Consider the following 17,211-nt stretch of genomic DNA (forward strand, 5'->3'; position numbering starts at 1 on the left):
TATATACAGAATAGGACAGAAAAATTTTATGTTTTGCATGTTCGGTCCCATACTCTTGCTCCAGGACCAATTTTTGAAGGTAATTTTTGTTGATAAATCTTTAACAATGAATGTGGAAATAGCCAGGAATAGTCATAATCAATTACATTTATCTGCTAGGTCTTTAAGAACTTTACATGGCATAACAAAATCACAAGCACGTGAAATTGTTAAGCGCTGTGCTACTTGTGTGCCTTTTCAGTCCCCTTTTCATGTTGATGTACACAACCCCAAGGGACTTACACCTAACGCCTTATGGCAAATGGATGTTACTCATTATTCTCCCTTTGGAAGACAAAAGTATGTTCATGTTTCTATTGATACTTATTCAGGCTTTATTTTTGCTACTGCTCAAGCGGGTGAGGCTGTCCGCTATGTTATTAATCATTTGCTTCATTGTTTTTCTTTCGCTGGCCCACCTCAATGCTTAAAGACTGATAATGGTCCTGCATATATTTCGCAGGGTTTTTAAAAGTTTTGTACTGAGTTCTCTCTTAGTCATACTACTGGCCTTCCTTATAATCCTCGTGGTCAGGCCATAGTTGAACGTGCCAATCGTACATTAAAGATGGTGCTCCAAAAACAAAAAGGGGGAGCTGAGGGATCCCTGTGGCATCAATTAAACACTGTACTCTATACTATAAATTATTTAAAATTCAACAGTTGTAACCTCTCTCCTGCAATGAAATATCTGGCAGGAAATGACAACAGTACTAGTGACACCACTAAATCAAACAAATTCCTTTTTCCTAAACACAATATGAAAGTCATGTGGAGAGACGTTGATGGTGTCTGGCAGGGCCCAGGGCAAGTGCTAACCTGGGGGCAAGGGTTTGTTCTTATTTTCACAGGTGATGGAGAACTTGGGTCAGAACAAAGGATGTACGTATTATCCATTCAGAAGGGACGAGGCAAGCAGAAAAGAAAACACAGACCAGCCAGGAATCGAAGGAGTCAAAAGAATAAGAAGAAGGCACTACACGTACTTGTAACCAAGCTGTGACTCTTGTCGTTATTGTCGGCAGTGGTACAGAACACAGCAGCAGAGATAGGAAATACAACAAGATGGACTTTTGTGACAAAACCGCCATGGCTAAGACTGGCTACATGGGGAGAGACAATACCTGAGGTTATTTTACAAGAGAATGCATCTGCAGGATTGGGGAAGGAATTTAATTTTATACCTCAAAAGAATGGGTCAATTACAGTAAAGTTTAATTTTCCAAGATTGGTATGAGTCATGTTCTGATCATATTTTTGGAATAATAGACCAGAGAAATCAATTAGCAATTGTTAGGAAGAAGAGATGTATTTTGTGTATAGTATTAGGAACTGTATCGCATATAGCTATTATAACTGCTTCTGTATCTTTATCTCAATCTATATCTATTGCGAGAAATGAAATGGTTCAAGCTGATTTTATGAATCAACTAGCTCGCAATGTATCCAAGGGTTTTCAAGCACAAAAAAGGATAGAAAATGAATTTTACCACATACTTGAGGGAATGAAGGAAACCATTATTGATATAGGTGATGAATTATATATTTTAGAATATAGAACACATTTGAAATGTGATTATAGGTATGAATTCATTTGCCTTACCAATGTTAAATACAATGACTCCCAATGGGAGTGGCAGAGAATACGTAGACATCTGAATGGGCTATTTGGGAATTCTACTGTTGCATTGGATATTGATGATTTATATAACATTGCTGATGATATTGCGAGGGCGGCTGATGAAGATTTGATGCCAGATAAGACTGCCCAACATATACTTGATTGGCTAGATGAACTCCGTAACCCTTTTGATAACCTTGAACATTGGCTTATGTCTTTATTATCTTCTTTATTGCCATTATGTTTGCTATGGCTGGCCATGCTGTGTTTTGGACTGTGTTTGCTCAGGTGCATTGCTAATCAGATAAAGCACCTTGGGACTGAGCTTCATATGCTCTGTCTCCGGCAAAAACAAAAAGGGGAAGTTGTTAAGGATCTGTAAGAATGTAGAGGACCACAGGCTGTTCATGAGGTCTCACTAATGGGTGGAGGCCCCTCTCAGGTGACTGATCTATGAGCAAAGGTGCCTGGTTCGGTGCTCCGTCCTATGCATCTCTAACTTCCTCGTTATTCATTAGTCATTAACAGTGTATTTGTGATTGGTAGTCGGTAAGTGCACAGACTGTGCATGCACTGTCCTTGAGCACATCATGGGTTATACATCATTGTAACTTGAGAAAGAGTTCCTGTTATTTTACTATGTAAGTAAGTGCTTTGCTAAAAATAAACGGAGTTGCTGCCATCTTTTCTCCCGCCTCATCAATGCGTGCTCAGAGTGAAAGATCAAGCTGGTCTTGATTCTTCAGGTGACTGGGAAATCCTAGGTCCTGGGTAGGCTCTGTAGCCGAGTGAACTAGTTGTGCACAACAGTTTTGGTAGAAAAATTCCTTGAGGCTGTGGACATCCTCACCACAGTCCATGTTTCTTTCTTCTGACATATATCAAGTAAAATGATTTCTATGACTTTGTATGTATTTTATAATAACATTGATAGAATGTAAGCTCTTTAAAGGCAGCACCAGTATCTAGCAATTGCTTATTACTTTGTTTTGGATTGGTGAATGCCAAGGTGAGGCTGACATCTTTTTTCTCTGACTCTCTTTTCAGGACCCTTTAGACCCGGCTCGGACTGTGATTGTGATCCGCTCTCTGGTAGCCAATAGTGAAGCAGAACGGGGTAGGCAGTTATTGCCAGGGGACCGCCTGGTCTTTGTCAACAATCGTTCCCTGGAGAACGTCACGCTCACCGAAGCTGTGGAAGTGCTGAAGTCTTTGCCCCCGGGAAGAGTGACCCTGGGCGTCTGCAAGCCTTTGGTGGTAAGGGTCATACTTTATTTCTGGGCTCTTCGTTTTAACTCTGACTCCTAGGTTCCTTTTGACAGTCGATCTGTTTTATGTCACCCTGTGTTGAGCTCTTGTGTTAGGTTCAGGGGAACCTGCAATGTTTAGGTGAGAGATAGAAACTGCATTGATGTGCATCAAGTAGGAGAACGGACACGTGGACCAGTGCTCAGATATGTTGACAATTACGCACCTGTACTAAGAAAGATAGACAGCTGGGAGGATGAGCATTGGCTCACACATAAGGTGGCCTGCGAGATGCTTCTTGTACATATGAATATATACTGCTGTGTCATGTTGCCTCTTAGTGATTTATGTCTTACGTGATTCTTTTCATGTAATATCTTTATTTACCCTGATTTTATTGCTAGGTTCAGAGAGGTAGAGATTTTCCCAAAGTCACACCCCTGGAACATGTTATCTAGGCCTTGAAGCCTGGCTACCTGACTCCGAAGTCCAGTGTTTGTTTCCCTATCCACATGCTATTTTTCTTTTCAGGCAGTCTGTCCATCAGGATCACCGGCTACACTTACCATGTGCCAAGTACTGTGTTATGCACTGAAGTCTCTTCTGTGTTGGATGTTTGACCTAGACTACCTATTTAACCACAATCCCGCTGCTCCCTCACCCATATTTGGGGCAAAGTCTTCATAGTGAAGAGAAGTTCAGACTTATGAAAAACATTTCTAGGCACTGGCTGGTGAATCCTGAGGAGAGCCCAGGAGTGAAGATGGGAAGGAAATGTCACTGTTGCCGATGGCCATCTAGAGATAGATAACTTCCCTCTGTGGTGCACGTGCGTGCACACACACACACACACACACACACACACACACACACACAGAGATGACTGGCAGATAAATGGAGTGGTTGAGGTCCTTTAGGCAGTTGGAAATGCAGGTCAATTTACTTCTCTTGAGAGGAACGATACGGCTAATAGGAATGCTCGTTCAGGATGTGCTAAGACCCACCCGAGCTTTCCATAGATCTTTTTAGTACTGTAGTTTATATCCTCACTTGGGCCCCTGCTGGTGCTCCATAGTGTTTCAGCTCTGCCCTTATCATCTCCCTAATTTCGTCTTCCACAGTGATCACCCCAAATCTTTTTATCTCTCCACTTACCTTTGTGCTCATCTCTAATTCCAAAACTCTTAGCAGATGACTTAGCTTACTGCTTTACAAATGTGGCAGCCCTCTGACATGAAGAATTTCTCTGACTCGTCACCCACCTTCCTACCTATCACTAAGGCGAATCCATTCACTTGTTCTTCTGATCTTGAGCGAAGGTTGGACTTGGAGTCCTTATGACCCAGACACTAGCTGTGTGACTTCGGACATATTACTTAATCTCTCTCAGGTTCCATTTGCTCATCTTTAAAATGGGAATAATAATAGCACCCACCTCCCAGGATCCAAAGAGAATATTTGCAAAGCACTTTGCAAATCTTAGAAACATACAATGCTAGCTATTATTCTTATTCCTTATTTTTATTTCCCTCCTATACTCTGGATTCTGGAATTCATTTTTGTACTTTCTATTCTTTCATTCTCTACTAGTTCCCTGCCATCTAATTAGAAATGTGTTTATGCTTCCCAATCTTAAAAAAACGCCTCTTGCCTTGACCTTAGCTCTCATTTTACATTTCTCAGCTCCCTCACCACCATATATCTTGAAAAAGTTGTCTATATCTGATGCCACTGCTTTCTCACTACTTCAAACAATCTGTCACCAAGCATGTTAAGGTAGCTGATATATGCTGGGGCAGTGAGGTGGGGCAGTGGGCTTGGAATCAGAAGACTCAGCTTCCTGAGTTCAAATCCAGCCTCAGGCACTTACTAGCTGTGTGACCCTGGACAAGTCACTTAACCCTGTTTGCCTCAGTTCCACACCTGTAAAATGAACTGGAGAAGGAAATGGCAAACCACTCCAGTATTTCTGCCAAATGGGCTCATGGAGAGTTGGACAGGACTGAAAAAATGACTGAAAAACAACTCTATGCCAGGCATAGTGCTTACAAACGTGAAAATGAGGCAGTGTTCTTTAAGGGGTTTCTGTTCTACTCTGGGCAGCATGACTTTTTCACAAGCCTTTTCTGATTACCTCAACAGCTAGCACCTTCCCCCTCCACCTCCCACATATTTATTTTTGTATTCACTTTTGAATGTGTAGTTTCTGCTGATAGAATGGCAGCTCCTTTAGAATACAAGTGATTTCATTGTGCTGTGTTTCCATCTCCATTACCTAGCACAGTGCCCAGCACACAGTAGGCGCTGCATAAATGCTTATTCCTTTTCTTTCTCCCCTGTGACTAAAACTTAGCAGCTTTTTATTCTTTCAGTTTTTTTCTTCCTTCACTGTTGTAGCATTTGACACTCTTTTTTAAAAATTAATTTATTTTGAATTATCAACAATCACTTCCATAAGCTTTTGAGTTTTAAATTTTTCTCTCTCTCCCCACCACCTTCCCCAGGACAGCGCACAATCTAATGTAGGCTATAAATATATATTCCTATTAAACATATTTTCACATTAGCGATATTGTAAGTAAGAATTAGAACCAAGAGGAGGAACCCCCAGAAAGAGGAAACAAAACTCAACAGAAGAAAAAAAATAGTAAATAGTCTGCTTCGATCTGCATTCAGACTCCACAGTTCTTTCTCTGGATGTGGATGGCATTTTTCATCCTGAAGCCTTTGGAGATGTCTTAGATCCTTGTATTGATGAGAAGCGATAAGTCTGTCAATGTTAGTCATTAACCTTTCCCTGAGGAATACTAGCTCCTTCTTTGCCTTTGGACCCAACCCAGTTTTCCTTCTTTCTCTCTATCCAGCCCTTCTGTGCCTTAGTTTCAGATCCCTGTCATTTAAACTGAATTCTCACTTTTGTTCTTTCCATTATTTTCTTCTCTGGCCCATCTATCATTCTCTGTAACTTCCCTTTCCCTCCTTCCCCTCCACCGCTTCTCCCTTCATTTCTCTTCCACCCACTCTCTTCATTTGGTTATTTCTTTCATTCATGGCATCAATATTGAGATCTCTGTCTCTGGTTAGTACTCTGTTCCGTGTAATTGACCTGCATTTCCAACTGCCTAAAGGACCTCAATCACTCCATTTATCTGCCAGTCATCTGTGTGTGTGTGTGTGTGTGTGTGTGTGTGTGTGTGTGTGTGTGTGTGTGCGCGCGCGCACGCGTGCATCACAGAGGGAAGTTATCTATCTCTAGATGGCCATCGGCAACAGTGACATTTTCTCCCCATCTTCACTCCTGGGCTCTCCTCAGGATTCACCAGCCAGTGCCTAGAAATGTTTTTCATAAGTCTGAACTTCTCTTCACTATGAAGACTTTGCCCCAAATATGGGTGAGGGAGCAGCGGGATTGTGGTTAAATAGGTAGTCTAGGTCAAACATCCAACACAGAAGAGACTTCAGTGCATAACACAGTACTTGGCACATGGTAGATGCTTAATAAAGGTTGATTGAGTCATTGACTTGGCTTGAGTATAACCTGGTCCAGGTGTTTCCAATCACTGGGTCAAGTACCAGGCATGTTAACTGGGCTTCAGTGGTACTTGCAGGCCAGGGCAAGGTGTGATGGCTTCTGACCCATATTTATTTCCAGAACACCAAGTCCTCTTGATGAAACATTGACAATGTCCCTTTCATTCACCCCATTCTCTCTTCTCAGTGTCATGACCACCATGAATTAGGCCTTTACCTGACCATCTCCTGGGATTACTTCAGCAGCCTCTGTGGAGGAAGTGAATACAATCTGTATTTTGTGAGTTTGGGAGAAAGATCCTCTCCCCAGAAAAAGTAACTTTAGTGGTGAAAGAGAGTGAACTTCAGGGTTGTGTAACTAGACAGACCCTCAGTCTGTATTTTATTCAACAATAGGAAAAGCTCACTGAGTCTACTGTGAAGGAAGCCTCCATTATCTTTGGGATGTCTTGCCCCACCGAGATGAGATTTTATGATTAACTATGGAGAAACATCCCCGCCAGAATAAACCTGATCTTGGCAACTCCTGAGACAACAGGGCCAACAAGTTACAACCCCAGAGTTAAGACCTTCGTCCTTTTTTTTCCTTTATTTTGTTTTTTTTTTTTAGACAATTGGGGTTAAGTGACTTGCCCAGGATCACACAGCTAGTATGTGTCAAGTGTTTGGTCTGAGGCTGGATTTGAACTCAGGTCCTCCTGACTTGAGAGCCGGTGCTCCATCCACTGCTCCACCTAGCTGCCTCAAGACCTTCTTCCCCTCTTCCCCTCACCACTTGACATCCTCTCCTCAGCCATTGGGAAAATGGCTGAGTAGCTCTTACTTGATTGCTTCCTTGGCCACCTGGTATGTTGCGCCGAGGCTGTGTAAAACTCGGTATAAGCACTTGTCTCCCTTCGTTCTGTGTGCTAGCTCTCCACTGCTAATTGCCCATCAGCTCATGCTAATTAACCCTGCTCTCTTCTAGCCTCTTGATTTGTGGACCTCCAGTCAAATGGACCTAGGTGGGAGGAATTACTCTTCTGTAGCATCTTCACGTCCTCCTGATAGGTTTTTCCAGCCTCCAATCACCGACTTCTCACTCCATCTTTCATACCGCTGCTGTCAGAAACTTTTCTGTCTTTAATCCTGCCTATATCTTTCCCCTGCTCAGAATTCTTTGCTATAAGACTATGGTAAATGGTATAAATACCATCGACCTCTCCTTCATGGCCCTGCTTTGTGGGCATTATCAGCCTGTACTCCTGATGGTGCATCTGGCATGGTGGCTGTCCTGATCTCCCCAGCTGCTGGTACTCATCCCCCTCTCTAAGGTTACCACGTATCTGATTTGTCTGTAATTTATATAAACTTCTATGCAGTTCATGGCTTCTCCCTCTTTCGAATGGCTATTCCTTGAGGAAACAGAACTGTTTCTTATTTTGTCTTTGCGTATCTATCCCTAGTGCATAACACTATGCCTCTTGTCTATTTAATGACAATAATAGCGAGCATTTACTTGAAGGTTTACAAAGCACTTTACAGATATTATCCCATTAGATCTTCACAACTACCTTGGAAGGTAAGTGCTATTATTATCTCCATTTTGCAGATGAGGACACTGAGGCCAAAAGAAGTTAAATGACTTGCCCAGGGTCGCGCAGCTATTAAGAGCCTGAGGCAGGTTTTCCTCTCCCTAGGCCCAGTGCTATAACCACTGTACCACCCAGCTGCCAAGTAGATACTGGATAAATACTTGTTGGTCGATAAAATGCTCTGCCCCTTGAACATGCCTTCTGCTTTCCCACCTCCCTGCCTTTGCTTATGCTGTTTCCTGGCATGATCTCACCTTGATTGGGGGCAAGGCCTATTAATTCATTTCAATACCCAACGTGCAACATAGTGCCTTGAGCAGTCTGGTATGCACTCAGTGCTTAATAAATGCTTGATAATGGATTGATTGTATAAAGTAGTTGTTTAATAATTGCTTTTTTAATTGAATTTACTTCTGAAGTTTCTAATCTGTTAATATGTACTTATTCAGATGAACAACCAAGGCTTTCCTTCAAAGTAGTTTTCTTCTTATTCCAATGAGGTGAGCTGCTCTTTGTGGCCCGGGAACCCCACTGTCTCTTTGTTGGAAGGCAGGAATATTTGACTAAATTCCTGACACTTATGTGCCTGAAGACAGGGGACTCCTGGGAAACTCTTTGGAAGAGGTGTTTCTGCCCAGCGCAGGCCTGGTAGGGGAATCCCAGACTGTTTTAAAGAAAAACAAAGACCAGGAATTTCCTGTGCTGTAGCTGACTCCTGCGTTGACTACAATGTTTAATCTCCGGTGAGGCTAAAAAGAGAGAAAAAGAGACAGAAAGAAAGAGAGGGGGAGAGAGAGGGAGGGAGGGAAGGAGGGAGGGGAAAGGGGAGAGAGAGGAGAGAGAGAGAGAGAGAGAGAGAGAGAGAGAGAAGAGAGAGAGAGAAGAGAGAGAGAGAGAGAGAGAGAAGAGAAAGAAAATCATGCGGACCAGGGGGTAGCAAGTTATGAACAAGCTCTGTTTATTGATCTGAGGGTTAGGGTTATTATATCCCATTCATGGGAACAGAAGCCAGAGTGGAAAAAGCCAAGTATCAACAATTAATTTTTCTCATGGTAACGGTAACTGGGGGGGTTTTCCCCCCAGAGTCTTCTCCTCGCTTCCCGATTATCTTTCAAGGTTTATTGAAAATCCTTCATCCTCTCAAGGGACAGACAGCGCCTAGAAGAAGTCGGAGAGCCTACGTTCTGACCTAGATGGCTCTTAGATAATGGACAGGAACAGGAACATCCCGACATGACCTATATCCTCAAACCCATCAATGCAAGCCCTCAACAAACTCCCCCCTCTGACTGTTTAACTTGAGAAGATGAAGGGATGAAAAAATCTCACCTAAAGTATGGCGAGTGTATTTTAACAAGCAGGGAAGGAGGAAACACAAAATTAATACAAAACATAGCCAAGGTAAAAAATGTAATAGCAAACTTAATACATTCTTAAAAGGATTAAGTTGGTCAATCCAATCTAACAATTTGTTTGCAATATCTTTAGGATCAATACCATCAATATGAGAATCAGCAATTTCATGTTGTATTTTGGATAGCTGGTTAATGTCCCAGGTGATATTGTCAGAGTGCCAGGCACCTTGGAGCTTGTTCAATATTTGTTCAATAGTTATATTAGTAAACTTTGAATACACATATGGAGTTACACAGATAAATGAATAGCGATAATCACATTTCAAATTGAAGTGCGTTTCTAATTGTTGTTATGTTTACCTAATGCAATTACTGATTGTTCTAAAAGATCCAATTCCTGTTGCACCATAGTATCTATATAAATTTAATATTGTAAAATCGTAGACCAATTGTTAGCATATTGAGCAGTTCAAAATTGGCAGTAATATCATGAAGGGTATTAATATTGAGGGTAATATTAGAACTGTGCCAAGCCCTCCATACTGTGAGAGGGGAGGTGATGACCTGCTGGTTCTGGCAGAGGGCAAATGGACAAACCACGGGCCCCTGAGCCATTCTCCAAAGGCTTGGCCACTGGTGGGATGGGAGTACCCCAGGCTTCCCTTTTTGAGGCCACAGCTGCCCGTGAGCTTAGGAGGCCAATGATGCAGCTGGGGGAGAGGTCAGCATGGTGACTCTTTCCTGTTAAGTGCGCTCCCCTCCCATCTCTGTGCCGTCAGCCCAGCTGGCTGTTTACAAGCTGTGATGTGAGATGCCTCTTGGCTCCAGCCAACAATGGGTCTTCTCTGGGGCCTTTGTATTTCAAAATATATAATTTTAAAGGTTCCCGTTTCCTGCAGTTAATCAGGAACTTCTGCCCAATGCTGCCTTGTGCACAGACTTGGAGATATTACAAAAGAAATGTGACCTTGGACTGGCCCTTGGCCCTCGCCGTTGAGTTGAGGAAGCACCCTATAAACAGGGAGAGATTCTGACCAGTAGAGAGTGGAATGCCAATTCTGTGGGCTGGAAAATGACCTTTCTTTGCCTCCCAAGGCAGGGATTCCCAAGGCTCCCCCCAAAGGGCTTCCACAAAGACAGGTTCTGTAACTTCCCCTGGGGGCCTTGCTATTAAATATATGAGGCAGGATTGTCTTCTGGATGCCATGTCCTACTCTCTCCACAGTGCCTTCTAGCTGCCTCCAAGACAGGAGAAGTCAAGACAGCCAAGGTGACTTTAAGCTCCTTTAAGGGAAGCCCGGTATCCAGGAAGAACGAACTAATAGTGTTTTTTTTTTTTTTTTGCTTTTTGGTGAGGCAGTTGGGGGTTAAATGACTTGCCCAGGGTCACACAGCTAATAAGTGTCAAGTGTCTGAAGCCAGATTTGAACTCAGGTCTCCTGACTCTGAGGCCAGAGCTCTATCCACTGTGCCATTTAGCTGCCCCCACTAACAGTGTTATTGTACTTGGCTTGGGTCAGCCCCCTGATTAGAGGGCATCATAATTAGAACCTGGAGAGTGGATGGAGGAAGGTGACCAGGAGCGTGAAAGCCTTGAGAGCATGCTATGTAAGGCTTAGTTAAAGTGATAGGCGATGTTTAGCCTAGAAAGATTTGCTGGGGTTAGGGTCCAGGGGGCAGAGATGGCGGGAAGTGATAGTGGTCTTCAGGTCCTTAAGGTGCAGTCATGTGAAAGCATTGTTCAGCTTGTGACATTTGACCCCGGAAGGAGAGCCAGGAAGGATGGGTTGGAAGAAGGCTGATTTAACATTAATATGAGCGAAAGCCTCTTAAAAGTGAGAGCTATCCCAGAATGCAATGGACTTCTCATCTGAGTTCTTCAGCCAGGGGCTGGACGCTCTCTTCTTGGGCATGTTCTGGAGCTGTTTCTTGTTGGGGTGTAAGCTGGACTCTGAGAGCCCATCTGTGTTTGAGATTCTGCTGTTCTGATTGTAGTGGAATTGGGGAAATCAAGGTAGGGACTTTATAAGAGATGAATTGGGGTGAGGTCAAATCAACATGCTTTATAAAAAAAGTAAATTTTATTAATCTTTTCTTTTTATATTGTCTAGGTTTCCCCTTGTATTCCTCCCCATTTCCCCTCAAAAAAAAAAGTCTCAAATGACAAAGATTTTTAACAAAAAAAAGAAAAAACAAGGAATATTTTTAACAAGAAAAAAAACCAATCAGCAAAACCGATGAATATGTAGAAAAAATACGTTGACAGTGTATGTAATATTCCACCCCTGTGGGCCTCCTACCTCGTCAGAGAAGTGGAAGAGGGGGTTGTCTTCTGATATTTCCTCTTTGAGGCTTGCTTGTAACTTTGTAATGCTCCCTTTTGATTCTTTGGTACTTCTTCCCCTTTACATCATTGTAATCATTGTGTTTATTGTTTTCTTGGCTCTCCTTACTTCATTCTGCATCAGTTTGTGGGAGTCCTTCTATGATTCTATGATTCATCACATTCATTGTTTCTTCCTACCTAGCATTATTCCATTCTCTTTATGTCCTATTGTTTGTTTAGCCTTTCTCCAGAGGGCTCATGCTTTGTCTCCAGTCATTTCCACAGAAAAGTGCCCCTGTCAGTATTTTGCTGTATTTGTGGACTTCCTTTTTTATCAGCTAGTATAAATATCCACATTATTTCTGGGGTCTTTTTGAGAGGTACTCCCCAATTACAGGTGGAAACCTTTACATCTTTTCAAGTCTTAAGATTTACGTTAATTCCTTGTCTGGCCATTTTTGAGAACTAGCTCATCTGGCTCTTTTCCTGCTTGGGACATTAATTCTTCCTTGAGTGCTCACAGTACAGAGGGCTTCATTGTTGAGAAATCCCAAGTACTTTTGCTTACTGGGAAGATTCAGATTCAACTTTAAGAGAGTTTGAAACCGTTCAGTTTGTTTTTTTTAATCACACACACATTTCTTGCTTTTTTTCTAGGTTGAAGGTAATGAGGAGAATACATCAAATGTCTTGCAACCAACTGCTTTTGAAGAAACGCCTACGCACTCAGGATCCATGGAGACAATGGACTCGCCTCTGATTCTGGAAGCCCCCTCGGTAGGGAGCAGCTTGGTTTCCTGTTTCAATAGACAGTTTACTGCTGGACAGAGCTTTACGAAGGAAGAAGTTTCATCTCCCTTTGTTCATTCCACCCTCCACCCCTCCTCGATTCCTGTATACATGGAAATTAAATGCTCATTTTTTTTAGAAGTGGGATCTTTCAAGCCCTGACTTATGAGACTTTTCTAAAAGCAGAAACCCTTCTCTTGAATGCAGGAGTACTTCTTTCCTTTTATGTGGCCTTAGTTTTGCTGCAAAGCGGTATGCACGGTGGGTCCTGTTTTAATTGGCCAAGGGCAGTCTACTACCTCTTAACAGATTCCTGTGGTGATTTCAGTTAAGCATTTATTAAGTGCCAATTGTCAACTGCACATGAGAGGGTGCATAGTATAGAGGTTAGCAAGCCAAGAAGATCTGGATTTGAGTCTTGCCCCTTGTTCATGCTGGCTGTTTGTCCCTGGGCACATCCCCTAACCTCCCTGTTCCCAGCCCTCTAAGACTCTAAGTTCCAGAGAAAGTGTTGACATGCACTATTGGTAGGAGAATTTTTTCTTTCTTTATCTGGGAGTTGCCTATACCCATGAAATCACAAGTCTGGTAAAAGAAAAAATACCAGGCACTGTGTTAGATGCTGAGGACATGAAAATGAAAGGGAGATATACCCTGCCTTTTAGGAAATTGCATCCTCCTAATCCTCATGTAAAGATTCTGTAACTAGGCAACCCCATAAATAATCTTGTTTTTCAGAACCAGATACGGTTCAAATGAGATCATACATAAGAAACCTGTCATACATGTTGGTGGTGAGGAGGATGATATAGCCATTTCCCCATCAGACTAGGCATACTCATATTGCTAAATGGACAAATTATTTTTGCATTTGTGTCTGCCCTTGGGATAACCTGTTTTCTACAAAACTGGGGATATCTTCAAGAAAATAGTCCCCTTTCAATGTCCTATTAGAGATCACCTTGTCATGGAAATTTAGAGGAAGGCAGCATGGTTGCTAGAGTAATGTCTTGGGGTCAGAACATTTGAGTTCAAACATACTCAACCACTTATTTTGTATGACATTGGTCAACTTACCTCCCCTATCTGAGCCTCAGTTTCCTCATCTTTGAAAGGAAAATTTGGGATTTCTCTGAAGTCCACCCCCAACCTAAATACGAGACCTCTTTTCCTTTATGAATCTCCTTTTCTTCCACTGTAAAATAAAGGTGCTAGGATTGATGATTTTTGACATCTTTCTCTGCCCGGCATCAGGGATCCTATAAGCAACTTCTCTTTTTTGGATCTTTTTTTCCTCCTCTATAAGATGAGAGTGCTGGTCTGATCCAGGTAATGTTCTATGGTCTTGCCATCCACAAATCCACCCTTTGTCCCTGATCATTTGAAGAGAAATAGCTTTCAAATGGCACCATTGGGCTTCCCTGATCCATCGAAGAAGCCAGTCAATCTTCAGGTTTTGTTCTTCCTTATCTGTTTGTCTTTTAGGATTCATTGCAGTTAGGTTTAGTTGTTTGCAAGAGAAGAATTGGTAGAGAATAAGACAATTCCCTGAACCCCTATCCTGGGACTCTTCATATTAGTGACACTTTGAATAGAAAATGTGATTCATCTTCAGAAGGAATTTCTTACTGAGTGGGGCAGGGCTTGAGGAGAGCATCATAGACTTGTTACTGAGAGCATTTCTATCTGAACCCATTACTGCTGCTGTTAAATATTAGAAAGCATATCTTATTTAAAGTCCTTGAGTAGCTTAACATCTGGTAGCAAGAGATTAGCCATGTGCCCAGGTCAATGCAATGTAGTCTAAAATGTGGTTTTTGCACACTTCGAGGATTTGTAATTTTCTTGGTGGACATACATATTCCTTCCACGCACCAAGTCTCTGTCGTCTCCTCTCTAACTTCCTGCGTTTTGAGCATCATCACAGCTAAAAAATCATTGTCTCAGGGACCCCTCCTGCCTAAAAGGACCACCTCCATTTTAAGTGTGTTCTGCCCATATTTTTCTGTCTGGTGGCAGTTAGGCAGAGCAGTGGATAGGGTACCATGCCTGGAGTCAGGAAGCATGTCAGTTTAAATCCTGTGTGACCCTGGGCAAATCATTGAACCACTGTTTGCTTCAGTTTCCTCATCTGTAAAACAGAGATAATAATAGCATCTATCTCCCAGGGTGGCTGTGAGGATCAAATGAGATAATAATATAAGGCACTTAGCACAGTGCCTGGGACACTATTTAAGTATTAGCTAATATTATTAAGTTGTCTCTGCCTCATAGAATTTATGATCCTCAAGGACGGGGGCTATTTCTCTTTCATATTTGTATTTGACTGGTTATTGATTGGTCAAATTCATCAATCAGTGGTCTCTCCAAACTTAGCCAGGCTGGTCCTTAGACAACATAAGATAGATATTGAGATGTGAGGAATTCCAGAAGCCATATAGTCCATTTTATAGATGAAGAAACTAATGCCCAGTGACATTAAGTGATAGGTAGGAAGCACTAGGGGCGTGATTTGAACTCAGGACCTCTTACTCTAGAGCAAGTTGGTTATAGAATATTGGCTCCTGGTTCTAGATCTGGAGTTAGAGGAGTCCTTAGAGGCTATCTCATTCTAGAGGAAACTGACCTGGAGAGTTTAATTGTCATACCTCAGGTCACAGAGCACTACTGTGTCTCTTCTCCAATCCCCTTCCAAAGAACCTTCCCTTATAATAAAGAATTTATTAAAAAAAAAAGTTTAAAAGTTCCAAAACACCCAACCAATTTATCAAAAAATTCTCGTCTTTTCTATTAGTGTTCCACTGCCATGATCCATCCCTTCTGCAGAGAAGCTGGGAGGATGCGGCTTTTTTTGGTCCTTCTTTGGGGCCTTGCTTGGTCATCACAGTTTTGAAGAGTTCACTTTTGGTAGATGAGTGTTAATTGTTGAGGGTCATGATTATTGTAACATTTGTAATTTAACTAAAATGACAACTATATCTCCTGGACATCATAAGATAGTTAATGTATAATGGAGCTTGCTTTGTAAGTAACCACTCACCTTGCCTAGGGCACATTTTTTTTAGTGCTGGTGGCCCTCGTGGGAAGCACGTCAGCTAGTAACACACCATGTGGGGTGACCAAAGTGACGTCCTTGCAGGACATTCTGTGTGGAGAAAGTGTGTGTGAAACACTGGCGGGTAGTTAGAGGGAAAGCAAACAGGGTCTGCTTGGGTGCGGGAACAGCAGCTGATTTCTAAATTCCCAAATTGGTCTCGTGTAAAATACAGCCTTGGTTGTTTTTTGCTGTGTTGTCTGTAGGAGTTCCGAGATGATTCCTTCCTTCATGAAGAGGACTTGGATGAGCCTTTCCTTGATTTGGGAAGGACATTCCAGGGACAGTCAAAAGAAATCGACAGCCCTCAAGAGGCGTGGGAGATGCATGCTTTCCTGAAACCCAGAGCACCTGAAATGGGAGAAGAGAGAGAGATGCTTGTGGATGATGTGCATGACTTCCAGGATATCTTCCAGAACATAGATTTATATTCTTCATCAGTGGGCAAGAAGGATCTTCCCCTCCCTCCAAGCCAGGATTATCACTTTGGCACCCAGTGGCTAAGTCATCCAGGGACCTATGAAGCTCACGATCTGAGATCCATGATGCACACGAGTTCCCAGGAGATACCACAGAACAGATACAACAGTGAAGTTATGGTAAGAAGTCCTAAAGGGCTCCAGTCTCTCCTTCTCCTCTTCCTTCATGGGGTCTGTAAGTGAAAAATATTTGTATTTCACCAGCATTTTTCACTGTAAGTCATGATTACAGCATTTTGGAGGTGTCTGAGTGCCCTTGGGGACCCTTGATAAGAATTAGCTAATGATTTATGGGGGATTCCATGTCTTTAGATGGGAGCCCAGGGATCTTTGGTTCATTTCGGTCCTGTTATTCTTTTTTATCTCTGATGGATTGTAATTCATCAGCATTGGCATGTCTTCCACCAAGCCGGACTGGGAGCCCTGGGTTACTTAACAGACAGACATGTGGTGCTGGAGAGTTTTCTTGGTTGGAAAAGGCATCCCCTGTGATGATGAGGCTGTTTGTATTGACTTGGTTGGACCAGTCATTTGAGGACAGACACACATGGGTCAGCTCATGGTCACAACTTCCAGAGCTCATTTCAGGGGCTGCCTCTTTCTGGAGGACATTCCTGATTCCCCCCATTGTTAGTCCCCTGCTTCCCATTACAGATACTACTTGTTAATTATTTTGTAAATATCCTGCATTTGTTTATCTATCCATGCCATCTCCCTAGAGGAATAGGGACAGGGACAATCTTTTTGTATCCTTTGCATCTAACCCAGTGCCTGGCACATAATAGTTGCTTCATGACTGAATGATTAAATAAACAAATATGTGAACCAAAAACATTCGTTCAGAGATTGCACTGTGCCAAGCCCTGTGTTGTTTGCCAGAAATGCAACAAATATTAGTAATAAATGCTTGTGGATTTCCTGATGCATTGAATTTGAAGTCAGAGTATCTGATTTCACAGCTGGGCTCTGCCAAAGACTATATCATCTTGGCCAAGTCATTTCCTCCTTTGGGGCCTCAGCTTCCCCATCTCTAACATGATTAGATGGGACAGAGAGGTAATCAATTGAGAGGAACCAGTAAGGCCCAGATAAAGTTGGATAATTTGTAGTGTACTCAGAGACATAGTTTTGTCATTTCCTCCAGCTCTGTTTAGC

At 42.4% G+C, this 17,211-nt stretch overlaps 1 protein-coding gene across 3 annotated transcripts in view; it reads left to right on the forward strand.

The window, feature by feature from the left end:
- PATJ (PATJ crumbs cell polarity complex component) overlaps nucleotides 1-17,211 on the forward strand; it is a 340,451-nt gene that overhangs the window by 121,268 nt on the left and 201,972 nt on the right. For all 3 annotated transcript variants that reach the window (XM_020993089.2, XM_078156676.1, XM_020993086.2), the window contains exons 18-20: nucleotides 2,708-2,917; nucleotides 12,352-12,471; nucleotides 15,784-16,176. In XM_020993089.2, the coding sequence (XP_020848748.1) occupies nucleotides 2,708-2,917; nucleotides 12,352-12,471; nucleotides 15,784-16,176 (723 nt within the window). The remainder of the gene's footprint in view (nucleotides 1-2,707; nucleotides 2,918-12,351; nucleotides 12,472-15,783; nucleotides 16,177-17,211) is intronic.

Source organism: Phascolarctos cinereus, unplaced genomic scaffold, assembly GCF_003287225.1.
Source record: "Phascolarctos cinereus isolate Bilbo 61053 unplaced genomic scaffold, phaCin_HiC Scaffold_5;HRSCAF=322, whole genome shotgun sequence".
NCBI lineage: Eukaryota > Metazoa > Chordata > Mammalia > Diprotodontia > Phascolarctidae > Phascolarctos > Phascolarctos cinereus.